Consider the following 17660-nt stretch of genomic DNA (forward strand, 5'->3'; position numbering starts at 1 on the left):
CCTAAATTACTGGATCGGATATCGGAGAGAAATAAAAAATGTAATCCGATCCATTAAATATCAAAAAAGCACCTCACAAAACTTGGCGACATGGCGAGCCGGAGCAGTGTGGTCACGGGATTGAGCGGCTGTGTGTATTTGTAGCCTGCTAGCAAACATTTCATCTCCGAGGAAGTTATCTGAGAGAGAAGTAAAGCAAGTGTGTAAGTTCATCTCTGAATGTTTGTAAAGCATTCCCGCGTTAAGCTTAACAACCGATATATAGAGCAACTGCCTCTTCTCTCTCTCTCCTGCTGCTACTTCAATCGTGAAACTGCTTAATGATCAGCAGATCAGCTTTTCTGTCGTGAGTCTGTCTCTCTTCTTTGTTTTTGGCCCACTTCTCACCAGAAAGAGGAAACCAACAACAGCAGCACTATTAAGCTTGATAAGCTGTTGTTAGAATTTATTTAATATTACTTTCTACACCAGGATCTTTTTCTATGCAGCTGACGGCTGGTAACTGTGCAGGGGCGGATCTAGCAAAGTTTAGCCAGGGGGGCCGATAGGGCATGAACAGGCAAAAGGGGGCACAAAGACATACTTTTCTTTCTTATTCTCATTTAAAATATCTAGCTTTTAATTATTTAATAATTATCTGAATTTTACACCCAAAGTTTTAATCTGATGTAAAATGTATAGAAGTCCATTACTGTATATAGTAACTGTTAAGTCTAATACACCCTAGTACTTTTTAGTAGTAGTACTTTTTCCTTTGGGAAGGTACCATCTGTGCAGTCTGCAATTCTGTTGAAGAAAGATGTTGAATCTATTTAATTATTCTTGAAAAATAATTTATTTCTGTGAATTTTTTTCACCCTGCATCAAATTAAAGTTGATTACATTGATTAAGCATCATGAGGAAGAGGGTGGTTCCCTATTTTCTTTTGCTGGGAGTTTGCAACCCTATTAGTTAGGTTGCTTAATATTTCTGCTAAGTACTCTTTAAAATACCAGAATAGGGAGGATGGGGTAGGTTTAACTTTATTAGATTGATCAGTGTTGCTGATCTATGAAATATTTTGGGTGCAGTGTGTTTTTTTTACATACAGGTATAACAGAATAGCTTTAGTGTTGTTGTTGTTTTTTAACTTGAGTATGAACTTATACAAAAAGCAGCAAGATATAAAAAAGACAGTTTTACTGATTAAAAAACACACTATATCGGATTCATATCGGTATCGGCAGATATCCAAATTTATGATATCGGTATCGGTATCGGACATAAAAAAGTGGTATCGTGCCATCTCTAATATATATATATATATATATACATATATATATATATATATATATATATATATATATATATATATATATATATATATCCTCCGTTACAAACAATTTAGCAGGTACAGCTGGCTAGTAGGAGCTGTTACAGAGTAATAAGTAGTCAGACCTGAACAATTAATTATCAGGTCAGATAAAGTTTTTCTAAGACATTATGTTATTCTGGAATTTAAAGGGTATTCTGATTAACCTGGCATTAACTTACTGAATTAACTAGTTAATACTTTGGTCAATAAACTATAAACGTAAAAAAAGGGAAAAAAAGAGAAAAAGAGCATAAACCACTAAAATTACACCTGATATTTTTCATTAACAGTTGTTTCAGCTTTAGAATGGTTGAGTTTGTCCATAAAAAATGTCTTTCAATAAGACAGGATAGTAAGAGGCTGTGTTTTATGGAGGATTAGCAGGAATTTTTGAATCATGCCATCTTACTCTTTATCAGAACATGCTGTGTATTTCACATGCATATGACTACATATGCAGAAACAAAGTGGGGATAATTAAAAAAAATATATATATATAATATTATATTTTAAATATATAAATAGATTTTTGTTGCTGACATTACAAACAATCGTGCTGCTGTGGGTGATAATAAGTGACCATATATACTTTATTGCTTATGGTGCAGCCACTAAACAGGACAGGTGCAGACTGCAGTGGACTGTATGGGCAGCAGAAAAGATCATCGGCACCCCACTGCCCTCCATCCAGGACCTGTACCTCTCAAGAACCAGGAAACGGGCAGGGAAAATCATCACAGACCCCTCACACCCTGGACACAGACTTTTTGACCTGCTGCCGTCTGGCAGACGGTATAGAAACCTGCAGGCCAGGACCACCCAACATAGGAAGTTTCTTTCCCCCAACTCCCTCCTAAACAGTTGAACTGTCACACTGCTCACACTGCTAGACTGGAACTGCACCTTATGCACAGTCTATGGTATTCATTTCATTTCTGTCATTCTGTATTTTATGTATATAAGATTTAGATGTAGATTCACCATCTGCCGGAACCAAATTCCTTGTATGTCTTTGCACATATACTTGGCAGCTCACTGCAGTCGTGAGTTCTCAGAATCGGCTCTCTGAGCAAAAGAATGACAACACCACGGAACGCAAGTTTGATACCATCATGGGGAATCTCGCGGTTCTCCAACGGGAGATTGAGAACAGCTTTGAAATTCTCATGAGTTGTTGCAAAAGAAAAATTACCATCATAATCCGGCTACCCCTTTGGCGCCAGCTGTGGGCTCAAGGCTGGAGCCGAACAAAAACTCCCTGATAACGACTGTGTTGAGTCTGTTCCTTCCTATTCCGTGCAAGGCCACCTGGTTGGCTGGAAGACTGTTTACTTAGCCTGGCAGGGCGAAGGACACTGTCTCAGCTGAACTATGGACACGCACACACATACATATACTGATACTGATAAGCACTCACTGACGCATCACCCTCCCTACCCTACCACCTCCAACGCTTACCTCCCCTCTGATGTGGACATCGGGTCAGCTGGAGGCGCAGTCGAAGATTGCAGCGGTCCCAGATCAGATGTACACACTGGAACACTTTCCCATGTTGCTTGTCTGTGTTTATTGTGCTATGGTGTGTTGATATCTGTGCATTCCTGTATTATCCTTTTGTGTTACACATTTCAATGTTTTTTTCCTCGCTACCTAGCCTGACCTGTCTCCCCAATGTGATGTTTGTGTATTGTATGTACGGTCGGCAAGGTCTGTCATCTCGGTTGTGGGCAAAAGACCTGCAACTGACAAATAAAGGCTATCTCTCATCATCTCATCAAATAAACACAATTCTGATTCTGATTTAGTCTTGCTGGGGGTTAATCAATGCCCACACTACAGGTAATGGAAACGAAAACTGCTGTAGGATACCATCAAACATGATCTGTGTATGTGTGATGTTCTAAATCAGACGCGTGTGTCACCCTGTCCTCCTTAAAGCTTTTTGTTGCCAAACCAGGAAACCTTTCAAGAAGGGCAGGAGTTAGGCAAACCATAATGACACAAAGCTCACAACAGTCAATACTAAGTCAGACAAGATGATGTCTCACATATACTCAAAGACACATAATAGGAAAAACATTTGCCATGAAAATTACATAAATTGCTCTGTGAGGCTGGACATGAATAAGCAGTTTCTGGCAAAAGCATGTTTATTAACCAAGCAAAACATTCAACACATATTCGAGTAGTAGTCTTCTCTATAGCTGTCTCCACACTGTGTGAACAAGCATGTGTGCTTCTGAAGTGTCCTTGAGCAAGGCTATGAATTCCTTTCAACAAAAGTGGTAGTGATGTGTTGCTGGCCTTCACACTCCTGATTTCCCACTGAAAAGGCCACTCACAGAGAGCATGTGGTGCAATTAAACTCCTGTTAATTGCAAAACATTCAGAAACTCTTGTCTAAATATTGCAGAAGTTAATTTCAGGTGTTAATTTTGCATCTATTAATTAACAACTTGTTGTTTTTCATATAAACTGTATGCTAGAAAGCATTTACCACTTGAAGATGTTACAGTTGTGTTCTCCCCTTTTGGCACACTAAATAGGTCACGGTAACCAGGGGAAGGGGGCGGGGAGTTTTCACCACAAAACAATTTCAAAGTTACTGGTGATGTAAAACATCCTGACAGCAGCTTTATGCTACAATGTCAAAATATTGCATGAATAAGGCTATGCCAGTCTTTTTTTCTTTTGTAGCACTGCAACACTATAAGACATTATCATGTGTAACAAATTGCATTCAGGTGTAATTATGTAGCCATACAAGAAAGATAAAGTTGCAGCTGTGTGCTGAATTTTACTAAAATATGAACTGAATTCATCAGTGTTATTAGGGTTGCATAATAGCATACATGTCTAAATTGTGACCAAGGCGCAAAATATGCAGTATTGGTTGCTGTGAAACAACACTGGGCTTCCTGTCCCCAGTTTAGGAGCCACAGGCTACAAAAAAAGCATCAGTAGTGCGGTGACTCTTCATATATATGTGCAGAGGTCATGTCAGTGAATGCTCTGCCACGTTTGTATTTTGTATTGTCAACATTGCTCCAAGAGCTATGGTCACCCTGATGTCAATTCTCCTGTTTCATACTGGGCATGCTAAGTTCAGTTCTGCCTGCGTTTAAGGCCGGTGTCCCTCTGCAGATCTTCACTGCTTTGTCTGTGAAACACAGTTTTGTAGAAGTGACCCCATCATAAACCCCCCATGGTGTGCTGCAAATTCTGTGTGTCTGTGTGTGTGTGCACGAGCATGTGAGTGCCTGTGTGTGTGCGTACCCGTGTGTCTATGTGAGTGCATGTGAGTGACTGTGCATGTAGGTGTGGTTGCGTCATAACAGTCAAAGCACTGTGTGTGTGTCTCTGTGTACGTGACTTTCTGCCGGACATAAAAGTAATCTCCTCACCCAAGCTACACCAAATTCCTCTACACAACAGAGAAAACAGAGTTAACATATTACAAACACTGAGACCTGCACCCAGGTCTCCCCTGGGGAATTTCCACTCAACATTAACTTCTCTTTGTCTTACTTTCACAGTTCAAAGTGGGGGAGGAAATTCATGACACACTCAGGCCTTTATTGCATCCAGGGCAGTGTCAGCGTCTCTACAATAATTCTACATCCTACAAATAAGCTACGCATATCTTCAACGTGGATATTTTTTCTGTATAAAAGAGGCTTTCCTTAACAGCAATTAGCAAAAAACAGACTAAAAATTTTCATTTTCCAAATCTTAGTCTAAAAGAATCTCAAGCTTGTGCCATCAAGTTAACGCTGAGGATATTATCTCTTGAAACTGACTGACAAACTGTGCTTTACCTTATCTTTTACTTTATCCTTTAACTTCATCAGCCTCAGACTTAGTACTCAGTATCAAAACTGAGAAGAACAGATTTAAACAAATGATGCTTATTTGATCAGTCTGTCAATAAATGTTTATATGAACATCTGTTTTGTTTTATTCATAGCAATGGATTTGCTGCGTAACCAAATTAATCTCTTAAAATATACCAACTGCATTTCTCACAAATATATGAATTTATTTCACAGCAGTGAAACTCTGTCTATGTTTATCTAATCAAACAATACTCTATCACCATAATGTACATTTAAAAAAGAAAATCATGTAACGTGCAATATCCTTAGTTCAGACGGAAATGCAATCATCGATTTAGGGAATATTTCCAGTCAATGAGTGACAGGAGATCCAAGACACTACATGAGCACATTGTGTACACCTGAAAGGGTTTATCTGACAAGGTAAGTCCCTCAATGAGACACTTGTTCAACTGAAAGAACATGGCTATCAATCAAAGCACCCACTAGATGGCAGGATTAATCATTAAAACAACATACCTTAGTCAGGTACATCATACACCTTGGTAGTCATTACAATATGTTTAAGGTGCATAAAACATTTTGAAATGATCTGCTTCTAAGTATCCATTTAAGTTAATCTATTTATGCTAATCAAACGATAATAGTTATATAGTTGTTGTCCATCTCTGTCTCTCTGTGTATCACGAGGCGTGGGGGGGACTATAAGCGCTAAAGGCTTTGATATGAATGTAATAAATAGTTCCTGATTACTAATATGAACAGTAACATGCTCACATATTTGGTGTCTTCTCAATGAATATGTTCAATAAAGTCAGAAATGTTCATTATAAGCTTAGATTTAGACAAGATTACATTTTATTGATAAATAATACAAAACCAGATAATTGGCAAGAATAACAAAGACTGTGGACAGATGACAGGATCAGTCCTTTTATTTATAACAAACACCATATCTCATCATGTCTCATCATAAAGATGTGTCTCTGCACAGAGCGCACAACTATCATAGGCAGAGAATCATAAAGAAAAAGAGACAACAGAAAAAATAAATACCGCCAATTATAAATATGACATACAGATAACATTAGAAAGCATTTTAAATTATTTAAGATTAAAACAAATGTTTCTAGCTGTTTAGAGTGAAGAAGGATGCTCTCTATGGGCTGGAAGTTGTAGTAGTGGTAGTGGCAGTAGTTTTGAGAGCAGTCTTCCTTGCTCTGCGTGCATGCCTGTAAAATACACACAAGGTGGATAATGGTTAAAACAAGCTTGTGGTATATCTCAGCAACTTTATGTGCAAAGAAACCAATAACTTCTCGAAACAGGAAACAAGCTGAGATAAGGAGGCATACTCACTCTAGCTCCTTGATCTTTGCATGTACCCAGTCCTGTTTCCAGTGGCTGCAGACTTCCCCTTCTGTTGTCTCAAATCTGGGTGGAAAAAACAAAAAAAACTCAAACTTGAGCCCATATTTTTCACTCGGCTTACTTTGATAAACTTGCTTTTCCAAGAAAATGATTTAATCATGTCTTTCTTTGATAAAACAGGTAGATAAATCTTACATGACAGCGTTGACACAGGGTGGGTTCTTCTTCTGCATCCTGTAGCCAATGATTGGAGCTGTGATGGGATTGAGACTGACCACTTTGCAGCAGTCACTTGTCTTGGTCTCTGCTTTTAGGAAACAAAAACAGAATTTCAAACACATTTCTTTACAAGTAATGACAGTCATAGCAGAAGACTGTAGAGTTAAAACTATAGTATAAATATAAGAACAATATTGCGGAGGAGTCTGACAGAAAAACTTACCAGCGGCTGCGGCCAGTATCACAACCCCGACGAGAAAGGCCTGGCATGCGAGTCTTCTGATGCACAGCTGCATGGTTATCGTGTAAGATCTTTCTGAGGTTCTTTGCAGCAGGTGACCTGTAGATCTTGCAGATGAAGTCTGACTCCCTGCAGCAGACCTCTGGCTTTTATCCCGTTGAAAAAAGAGGAATCGGGCCATACTGACCGGATGAATTGTGTCTTCGGGTTTTCTACAGTATCCATTTGCATCAGGGTGGGGGACAGGACGACTCGGGTGACACTGAGACTCTCATTTCCTTTTTTTAAATAAATTTCATCACCACTTTCGCACAGGAGTTAAGAAATCATGTTCATGACTTTTTTACTTTTTTAATATTACCTTTAATAAGTAAATAACAAAGTGATGTGCATTGCAAATATTATATAAAACACACCTGAAGCAATCCAGTGATAATTATTCTGATCCTATATTAAAGCACACTTGGTCCACTTAAAAGACACTTGGTAATCTTTGTTTATTATGCTTGATTTCCTAGTATTACAGTCTTTGTAATGTGTTAAACTGCAGTTAAAAACATGAAGTAAATTATATAAACTGACTTTGTTTTACTCAGGTATTAATAAGATTTTAGTTAAATCTGCTGATTTAAGCAATTACGCGTCATATCATGAACGCCACTTGACACAATCTCTATCTTCCTTTTTATCCCTCTTTTTTTCTGATGCTGACAGCTATTACAAGTACAAGGAAAAGGGAAGGAAGCATTTCCTAAGGGTTCCACCACAAACCACCGATTTCCGAGCATCCTCCATCCAAATTTGGTCATTCCCTCATTTCTAAGTAAAGCTACATGTCTGAACTTGTTCAATGATTCTTCAAGATTTAACCAAGTAGGAAAAGTAAAAAAAAAAAAAAAAAAAGCAAACCTATAACTATATTTTTTTCTTATAAAATGATAATAACACATTCAAATTGGAGCATTTATTTACTTTTATTTGAAATACCAAGTTTGTAGTTAAAAGCTTTTTTTGGAAGCAAAAGAAGAAAGAATGAACCTGCTCTCCGTAGCTTTTATTAATATTAAATAATGTGTTGGATATTTTAAATGTTACATTTTAATTTGAAATTTCTGTTCATTAAAGATTACCTGTCTCAAAAGGAAAGTAAGAGGTCTGTGGCCACTATTTAGGCAAATCTGGTCAAATCTCTAACCATAAATTCATGGCAAAGACTTCACCCAAAGTTAAGCACCTATTTGCCTTGTGAATTAATATAAAATTGTGCTGATTGTAAACAGGCTATATTTAATAACTTTTCTAACTATGTAAGTCAGTTGACAGTGACAGGCTTTGGCCTGTGGTTCATGTGTAAGAAACAAAGATCAAACCACTAGTCTTTTAATTAGGAGATTACTTGTGAAAAAAAGAATTCAGATTGTAGTATTTATTATGTTTTGTATTTCAGAAACATTCATTAGAATCTGATATTCAGATATCCCCGAGTCTAATCTGCTCAGGGAACCACTGTCATTGTTATAAATAAAACAACTGCTTTCAAATACAGGTTTTTATCATTTCACAGAAGGTCCTCTTGTCTGCACTTCCTAACTTTCAGTTACCACCAATTCACTTTAATCTCACCAAGCTGTCCTTGTAATGTAGCCTTTATTACACAAGGACGTTTAGATTGCTGCCTAATGTTCTCACTGTTTAAGGCTCAATAGATCACCAGCCCATCGCAGACCTAAAACAGAGAGACAGACAGCTACATTTAGAACAATTTAGACTCACCAGTTGACCCAACAAGCATGTCTTTGGACAGTGGGCAAAACCAGAGCAACCACAAGAAACACACAAAGATGGAAGAAGAAACAGCAAACTTCATACAGAAAGGCCCATCTGACTAATATGACACAAAGTACTAACCACTGCACCACTGTGTGGCCTGAACATATTAAACATATAATCGTGTCACTAACAAGAATATTGAGGTATTTTTTAATGAAATGAATAAATGCAATGGTCTCAGTCTTGAGTTATCCTCAACAGACATAGCTGTATAAATGGTTTAAAATGCTAAAAGATATTTCCCCATTTAACTTTAACATTTAAAGTGAAATATTATGAGATCTCAAATAGCTACAGAACAAAATGTGTAGCGTGTCATCTCTTCATTTACTGGGATTAGTAGCAGACTTTTGAGATTAAGAGTTGATGTGAAAAGATGTGAAAAGTTCTTGGCTCTGTAACATGCTTTACAGCACAATGACATCAAGTCACAGTAATGTCAGCTGATGGGATACTTCACTGGATCTGGTCATTTTCAATAATGTTAAAAATACTTGCCAAAGGAAAGCAGAAATGATAACTCACAATGAGGAAGGAAGCATGACCATAAGAAACTGAAAAAGACAGGTTGTATCCAACACCACGGTTCCCAATCTAACAATGAAATCCACTATTTCATTACAGGTGTCACTGCATGTGATCATTCAGGAATCCAGACTACTATGTGCTGTGCCATATCTTTATGGGCTCCAACTTTTGTTGGAGCTTAAAACTTCTGTTTTAGGTTAATCGTAAGGAAGCAGCCCCTGAGTGGAGTTGAGTCACCACTGACATTTCCAGAGATTTAAAAGAAACAGGAAGGACCACAGTGCACTGGCAACTTCACAACAATGCAGTCCTTGAGGCGCACTTGCCACAGCTGCTGAAAAACGCACAGAGAAGCCCGACTTCCAGAAATTACTCTGTGGATAATGTGACAAAGACACTGTGAGGCACATAAAGTTGGGGGCAGCCACACAATTATTCAAAATCTGCTTTATCAATCCCGAAACTAACAGCACCATGTGGCACCTCATCCCACATGTGTTTCACAAGTGTCTGTTGGTCAATTTACCAGCAGCATTGTAGACGGGTGGCATGACTCCCCACTGCTTGCACAGAGTGGACTGATATTATGGCAGGAAATGTCACAAATGTGTGTTTAGCCAAAAAACAAAAAGTACTTAGATAATAATTCTCATGTAAAATCAAATACACTGAGTTCAACTTCAGGGATTTCAGTTTGTCCTAAATAATGAACCACATTCTGGAATGGTGGCCACAGACCATTACTCTTTCCTTATCCCTGCTGAGTGACGTTACGCTTGATGCCAGTATCCTTCTCAGTACTGGTAGTAAGAGATGGCATCGGCAACAGCACAAGCAAACCAGCTCCTTCAGGATGGCCTGTCCATATGTGCCATTTACAGAGGTGGAATAGTACAGTCTTTCTTTACTTAAGTACAAGTTCAGACACCTGGGTTTAGAAATGCTCCAGTAAAAGTTGAAGTACTGAAGCAACTCTTTACTCAAGTAAAAGTGAAAAAGTACAGGCTCTAAAATGTACTCAAAGTAAGAAAGTAAAAATTAGCTCCTTGAAGGACAATTCTAATAATCATCTTTGCAAAACGGTAACTGAACCTTGTGCTATATAATATACAACATAACATTTATAACATAATATAAAACAATATTAGTACAGGAGAATGCAAATATTATTCAAATCTAAATTTGAATTCTCGTGAAAGCTTCAATCTGTTATGTAGGTTAGTGTAGGTGCTGTAATCAGCTAACCTGCTGCTATTTGTGGATCTACACAGAAAAAAAACCTCACTTCCTTAATGCTTCCTCCTCTTCTGTAGCGCTAGCTAGAGTCTGAAGTACCACAAACACAGCATACGGACACACCTGCTGTACTTCTGGTTTAAATCCCCCCACCCGTGTAAATGCTTTGGAAGATCCTGAAGTAACGAGTCTGTTTTGAAAATGCAAGGAGGAGAAAAGATATTACAGACATTGGTTTAAAAAATGTTGGGAGTAAAAGTAACATTATTTGTATTTGGTTACGTCCCATCTCTGGCTACTTAGTCAGCAATGCACACAGGTGTCAGCTTCAGAAATCAGAGTTCATGTAAGCTTTGTTGCCCCATTTTGGTTATTTCTCTCTACTAGTGCATCTATAACACATATTTCAACAGCAGTCAAAATATAGCTAGCAATGTGAAGAACATGAGTCACTGACATTTTATTTGTTTCCCTCAGCCATCTGTGTTGGGTTTTTTATAGACATTAACAAGTACCTGCGGTGGCAGAATGTAAGAGGTGAGAGTAATGTGTGCTAGCACAGCTGCAGTAATCTCACCGACACAGAATCAGACAGAAAGCAATTTTTCACTAAACACACAACTTTAATGTAGGTTCTTCATGAGGGATCTCTTACATATTATTAAATGGTTGTTTGTTTTAATGTAATACATGCCATCACAAGAAGGTGTGCTTTGTCTTCCAGCAGAGTCTCAAGTGTATGGAGCTGATACCAGGATATGTGCCACTACACAGGGAGAACTGAACAGGACTAAAGGAGAGCACCAACACAGCAGGCGTACCTGTATCTGCTCCTTTTTGCAAGACAGAACAGAAGCTGCCAAACAAACTGTCCGAAACATATATATGTATGTATATATGTAGTATATGTATATACTATATGAGCTTGGTGTGAAGTTCCAGTGATGTTTAGTGCCTACTTGCCATGCAGCTTGATTGGCAAAGAATGCCATAAATGGCAGTTCTGCCAATGAGGCTATTCCCCCGACCCCAAGTGGTTGGACTATTTCAGTCATCCAACCCCAATTATAAATTAGGGTTTCTACTTAAGGAGAAAACTGTTCTGATTGAAAATGTCAACAAAAATATTGATTCCTTAAAACAAACCTAGTAAAGCAAGTGATCTAAGATCCTTGAGGTGTGAATATTTTAACTACTACAACAGCAGAAAAATTACCTCCAGCCACCAGTGATGAGTAATGCAGAGATTGGATTTAGTTAATACTGTAAATTTCTCAGAGTGCCAGTGGGGAAAGTATGCAAGCAGTGTAGGTGTATGCTTTCAGTGTTGCTGGTCTTTAAAAGGCTTGTACTTAAAACTACAATTCTGATAGGCAATGCTAATTGTTGTCTTCGTCTCACTTGTGCTTCGTAGCCTTGAATGCAGTGCTCAAAGTAAGGTTAATTCGAATATTTACATGCATGAGGAACTAGCTTGTCCGTGTTCATGTCGACTCTGTTGATTATAAGTTTGATTTCAGATTATGGTAATAATGAATACAACATTACAGTCTTGTGTCTCTACTTTAACCTCCTAGGGCCTGGCGTCCACATATGTGGACATCACATTTTGGGTTATTTAGACCAAAATACTCAATTTTGCTCTACAAGGGCCTGATATCCACTTACGAGGACATTATACTGCTACTGTTCTATCAAAATTTTAAAGGAATATCCTCATATTTGGCTCTTATTTTTCTTAAAAACAAAAATAAGGTAAAAAAAAAATCTGGTAGTTCTTTGTTTTTACATTCATCGGGCCCCAATATGCCCAAATATCAAAGAGAAATTAAAAATGCATACTGTGGAAGAGTTCGGGTCTTAGGAGGTTAAGGTGTGTCAAGTTGTTGTGAAAAAACCTCAAATATCCAAATCCATCAAGACCGGCTGAAGAGTTACTATATCCAGCAGCCACCGTCATGTTCTGTAACTACTGTGGTGTAAGTCAGAAATGGGATCTAGTATTAGATTTAGTGTTAGTGTTAGTGTTCACATCTAATAACATCTAATTAGATTAGATGTGAACACAGCTCATCTTGAAGTGGTTTAAAACAGTGCTTTTACAAACTGCTTTGCCTGAAGTCTAAAAATGCTCTTTTGAGAAAAGCTGTAGCGCATTGTTTTGTCTGTACTTTGTATCAGATTCACCACAGCGTGTGGCAGGAGAATCTGCTCTGACACCATGAGACTGTGGACACAGATGAGTATGGCCTATCTTAATGGAAAGTCCATCAAAAAAGAGTCCACGTTCATATCAGCATAATGCCAGTATCCATGGTGCTCTTTGTGTTATACCAATTAAACAAATACCTATGTGTTCTTTAAAGGATAATAAGTAAAACACACATGGCTAAATTATAAAAAAAATATCATGAAACAAATGTACCACTAAATTGTTAGAAATTAAAAAAAAAGGTTTTTGCCTTTAACTCTTTAAAGCCTGATTCATGAAATAACTACCAGAAATCCAAGTATTTTGAAAATTAAATATTATTCAATATTTAATTTGTATATTTTAGCTTTAATTTGCATTATATTTGCTATATCTTATTTTATTTTTTGCAATCTATTGCTTAAAAATGTAGTGCGCTCTTTGTTTTGGTTTTTCCAGGGGGGAAAACTGATGGTGTATAAGTCTCAAAAGATCTAAAAACTGTATGTATCTGTGGTGGAGGCGTGGTCTTTGGCCTGCTGCAGAGGAGGGGTGGCGCAGTGAGCTCACAGGGCAGCACGGAGGCGGGGAGGGAACAGGTGTACAGAACTGTTTAATGAGGGAGACCTGTCTTATGTCTTTGGCAGTGAGAAGGAGCACTCACTGGGAGTGACGGAGTGGCTGCATCCGAGGCTGGTGCCGGAAACCGCAGGAGGAAAAGAGTGTATTTTTCAATAAAGCACAGTTACAAGCACAACCCAGACCTGTGTGTATGTGGGTCCTGTGTCACAGTATCAAATATGATACACGAGGCATTAAGGGGTTAAACATTATGAACTGTCACTACAATAGGTAATATTTAGGAGTGGGAATCAGAGAGTACATACAGTAAGAGATACATCATAACACAATGCTATCATGGGATGTACACCAATAAAAAAGATCTCTACCATGATACAGTGTTTTGGCAATGTACAACATACTGCAGGACAATAATCTAACACATCAGTGAGTTTATATAAATTAGGAAGCAGCTGTTTCAAGCAGAGCCTTGCATATTTCTGGCCCTTTGTAATGCTTTTTAATACAACAGAATGAATGAAGTTAATGTGAAAGTAGAACATGAACAGTTCCTCAGTATGCCAAAGCATTCCTGTTTCAACTTTTCTTTCACTTCTACACAAATTTCAGTTTGTGTGTGTGTCTTTAGTCAGCAGTGTACATCAGTGTCTCAGCTTCACAATTTAAAGTTCATGTAATCTGCTTTGCCTCATTTTGGTTATTTCTCTATACTGTTGCATCTTCAACACATCATAACATCTGTCAAAATATTGCAAACCATCTTTGATGGTCTAAAGTTTAGACCACCTAAGATGGTTAGATTGTTGCTAAGCTTAGTCCAAAGTGTAACAACATACCATTTAGTTGCCATTTTGAAATTCTGCGGAAAATTAGTCACTGGCACCCTGTTTGTTGCCCTGAGCTGGCTGTATGTCTGTGGTTTCCTATCTACATTAATAAATCCCTGCGGTATTTCATGTGTGCTAGCACAGCTGCACTGACCTCACTGACACAGAATCAGACAGAAACTCTTTTCACCAAACACAGACCTAAAAAGGCTCTAAAATGCTAATTAGTACATGTATTTAATGTAGTTTCTTCATGAGTGATGTATCCTGTGCTTTGATTTCAAATTTCTTCAATAAAAATGTAACATTTTTGCTTTTTTATACATGATTTGATTTTTGGAAGGTTTTCTTGTACAGTAACGCCCTCTTAACATTGCACAGGTAATCGCCAACCAACACCGGACATTTGTTAAATGTTCTTTAGGTCGGCAGTCTCCAACCTTTTTTGCACCACTGATCGGTTTATGTCCGACAATATTTTCACGAACCAGCCTTTAAGGTGTCGCGGATAAATACAGCGGTTGGGGACCGCTGCTTTAGGTTACAAAGAGGTGTACAAGTTTGAGTTCATATTACATTGCTTACATTGCCTGAACATGGTGAACAGCACCACCATCTTTCTGACCTAGGGTAGACTGAAGCATCAAATGGTCACTGGAGCATGTTAAGTAGGGACCAATGTGCCAGAAAAGCAAAAAAAGAAAAAGATTTGTTCAACTTTGTTTGTCAGCAAAGAATACAAAATCCAGCTAAGATTCATTTTCCAATTGCACATTAAATTATATATCTTTCTATTTCATTCTTATTTCAACAGGCTATCAGTGTGTAAGCTAACAGCAGCATAAAAAACATTTACAGTTTATTTATTCAAATCACAACATTTTACATTTGGATGCAAACATTTAGATCTCTTTATATGTCGTAAATGTCAGTCAAACATTTTGGGTACCTTGCATCTTGACCTCTGCTGGTTTTCTTTCCTTCTCCTCACAGATATCTTCAAGTGCCAGCGCCCTCCCATGGATAGCTTGGAAAAATGCAACAATTCCTTATATTCCTTAACCACTCTGTATGATTGGTAGGTCTAACCCTTGTAAATATACAGAGTCTCCATACATCCATGAGGATGTTAACTCTTTAGTTTAATGTTAGTATCACCTTAATTAAAGAAGTCTTTCTCTTTTTGTGAAAGAATGACTGCTCTCACGTCTCCCTGTGGGATTTTGTGACGTGCTGTAGTGATGTTACCACTTCATAACATTTATTCATATCTTCTCCAACCATGACTGCCGAACTGCACAACAGCCATGACACAACAGAGCTAAATATAACTCCTCCTATGCTCTTCCAGAAGAATGGATGACCTTAAACCATATAGGTTTAAGTGGGATGATGTAACATTTTCAGCATCACTGCACGAGTGCGGATTTAAGTATAACCTCACATATACTCTTAAATGCCATGACACCGACACGGGGAAATGTATTTCTGCAGTGTGGTTGCAGAAATGAGTAGATCGGCACTGAGCGCACAGAGAGACGCTCACCTCAAAAACCTAACAGTAGAAAGCTTCCGTGCTAGAAAGTGAGAGGAATTCACCATAACATATGCAGTTACATTAAAGTTCTTATTTCCACATCATTTTCCAGATTCCTTTGAGTTTAACAAAGTACTTATATATTTCACCAGCTTCTTTGTCACTTAATGATGGAAATATAACTATATGAAGGAGTCAACAAATCACTTTTTTAATTAAAAATTAAAAGAAACAAAGAGGAATCGCATCATATCCACTTGCCACAGTTGTTAAGATGGTGTTCTAAGATCTTCATGTTGTAGCTACAGGTATTTTCCATATAATTTTCATTATGAAAATAAATTATAATGATCGTTCCAGACCACATTCAACTGCAGTGGAAAATGCCTTAACACCCTCAGACCACCGTTGATGAGAGTGGAGAAACAAAGTGCAACACTGGTGAGCTGTTGTGGGAGGAAATTGTTCTACTACTTTCCAGCCGTGTGCGTATCTGTGGGTGCTTCACACCTTGCTGCAAGCGGAATAACTGAATGCTGAATGTGTCGGTGGTCTTTAAAAGGGCTTGCAGAGCAGTGCAAAAGTCAAATCTGTTTCAGCTACGGCCACACGATGAAGGGACTTACAATTATCTCGCTTTTGCTTGTAGCTATCATGGTATCTACAGCCGCTGCCCAAGGTAATGCATGGATTCTTCTATGGATGAATATTGAGTTCGTTTTTGCACGATTTCATGTTAGATTTGGATCATGCCGATGATAACACTGGAATCTTTTATCTTTATTTCAAGGTGGGATTTCAAGTTGTTGTCAGAGAACCTCGAACACCCAAATCCATCGAGACCTGCTGAAGAGATACTACATCCAGCAGCCGCCGTCGTGTTCTATATCTGCAGTGGTGTAAGTCAGAAAAATGATCCAATATTAAAGTATCCAAGTTTTTTCAAATGTTGAGCCCAAATTGTTCATGTATATTCTTCCCTTGCTGATTGTTAATTTTCTCTCTTTGTGATTTTCAACAGATTCACCACAATTAGTGGCAGGAGAATCTGTTCGGACAGTTCGAAAACATGGACGCAGACCAGCATGGCCTATCTTGATGGAAAAGACTGGCAAAAACGAAATAACACGGCAAAGAAATAGTGACACAAAATCTATGTTCACCCAAAATTGACATTACTATTTAAACTACAGATTTTGCCACGGACCTTAAATATTTGCTTATTTTTCTACCTTATCTAACTTTCGTGATGTTAATATGACATTGAATGTCTTCATTGGATTTCTGCATGTAAATATGTAAATAACATGTTATTGTGTATGTCCATATATTGGAAATGATATGGATTGAGATTGGGTAATAAAAGGTGTCACACTGTAATGGCTATATTGTGGTGACTGTATTTTTTTTTAAAGATTGCTACTGCATGTAGGTGCGTCCAGCGAGAAAAGCTTATATCTTGAGCATTTCTTCACTTCTTTATCTGACGTTTCTAAATGTCTCATCTTCATGAGAATATGACAAAACCAAAACGTTCCTTTATTAAGATGGCTAAGTCGATGAGGAATGTCACCCTCAGCACTGATGTTAGAGCGTTTTAAAATGGAGAAGCGATCCAAAAAAAATCCCACATCTAAAAGATCTGCCAGGTGTAAAACATTTATAGTTCAAGGCCTTTACTAAAATAGAGACAGAAACCATACTAGAAGGTTTCTAAACGTGATATAAAATGCTGCTTAAGTAAAGGTAAGCGTGATGTCCAATAGCTTAGTAGGCTTTATTATACATTTACTAAATAGATTGTCAATGATGGAATAATAGATGATAAGCATTTTACTGTTAATATGGTTGGGGAAGTTTTAAATAAATTCTAACGGAAGGAGGCTTTGCAAAGTTGAGTCTTCGCA

At 37.9% G+C, this 17660-nt stretch overlaps 2 protein-coding genes across 3 annotated transcripts; one reads left to right on the forward strand and one right to left on the reverse strand.

Moving 5' to 3' along the window:
* Nucleotides 1–6031: 6031 nt before the first annotated feature.
* LOC148097754 (uncharacterized) lies at nucleotides 6032–7128 on the reverse strand. Of its 2 annotated transcripts, none has more exons than XM_087831691.1 (4): nucleotides 7005–7128; nucleotides 6758–6866; nucleotides 6551–6625; nucleotides 6032–6423 (listed from the first exon to the last, which is right to left on the reverse strand). In XM_087831691.1, exons 1-4 carry the CDS (start codon nucleotides 7075–7077, stop codon nucleotides 6351–6353), a joined length of 330 nt encoding a protein of 109 aa, XP_087687817.1. In that variant the 5' UTR covers nucleotides 7078–7128; the 3' UTR covers nucleotides 6032–6350. The 2 variants fall into 2 exon arrangements, with proteins under 2 accessions (XP_087687817.1, XP_087687816.1); XM_087831690.1 differs by having other exon boundaries at nucleotides 6758–6869.
* Nucleotides 7129–16332: 9204 nt separating this feature from the next.
* LOC102780191 (monocyte chemotactic protein 1B-like) lies at nucleotides 16333–17133 on the forward strand. The gene is made up of 3 exons (XM_006786692.3): nucleotides 16333–16432; nucleotides 16544–16652; nucleotides 16775–17133. Exons 1-3 carry the CDS (start codon nucleotides 16366–16368, stop codon nucleotides 16893–16895), a joined length of 297 nt encoding a protein of 98 aa, XP_006786755.2. The 5' UTR covers nucleotides 16333–16365; the 3' UTR covers nucleotides 16896–17133.
* The last annotated feature ends 527 nt before the right edge of the window (nucleotides 17134–17660 follow it).

The sequence above is a fragment of the Neolamprologus brichardi genome, chromosome 18 (genome assembly GCF_056152115.1).
Source record: "Neolamprologus brichardi isolate AB-2024 chromosome 18, ASM5615211v1, whole genome shotgun sequence".
NCBI classification, from domain to species: domain Eukaryota; kingdom Metazoa; phylum Chordata; class Actinopteri; order Cichliformes; family Cichlidae; genus Neolamprologus; species Neolamprologus brichardi.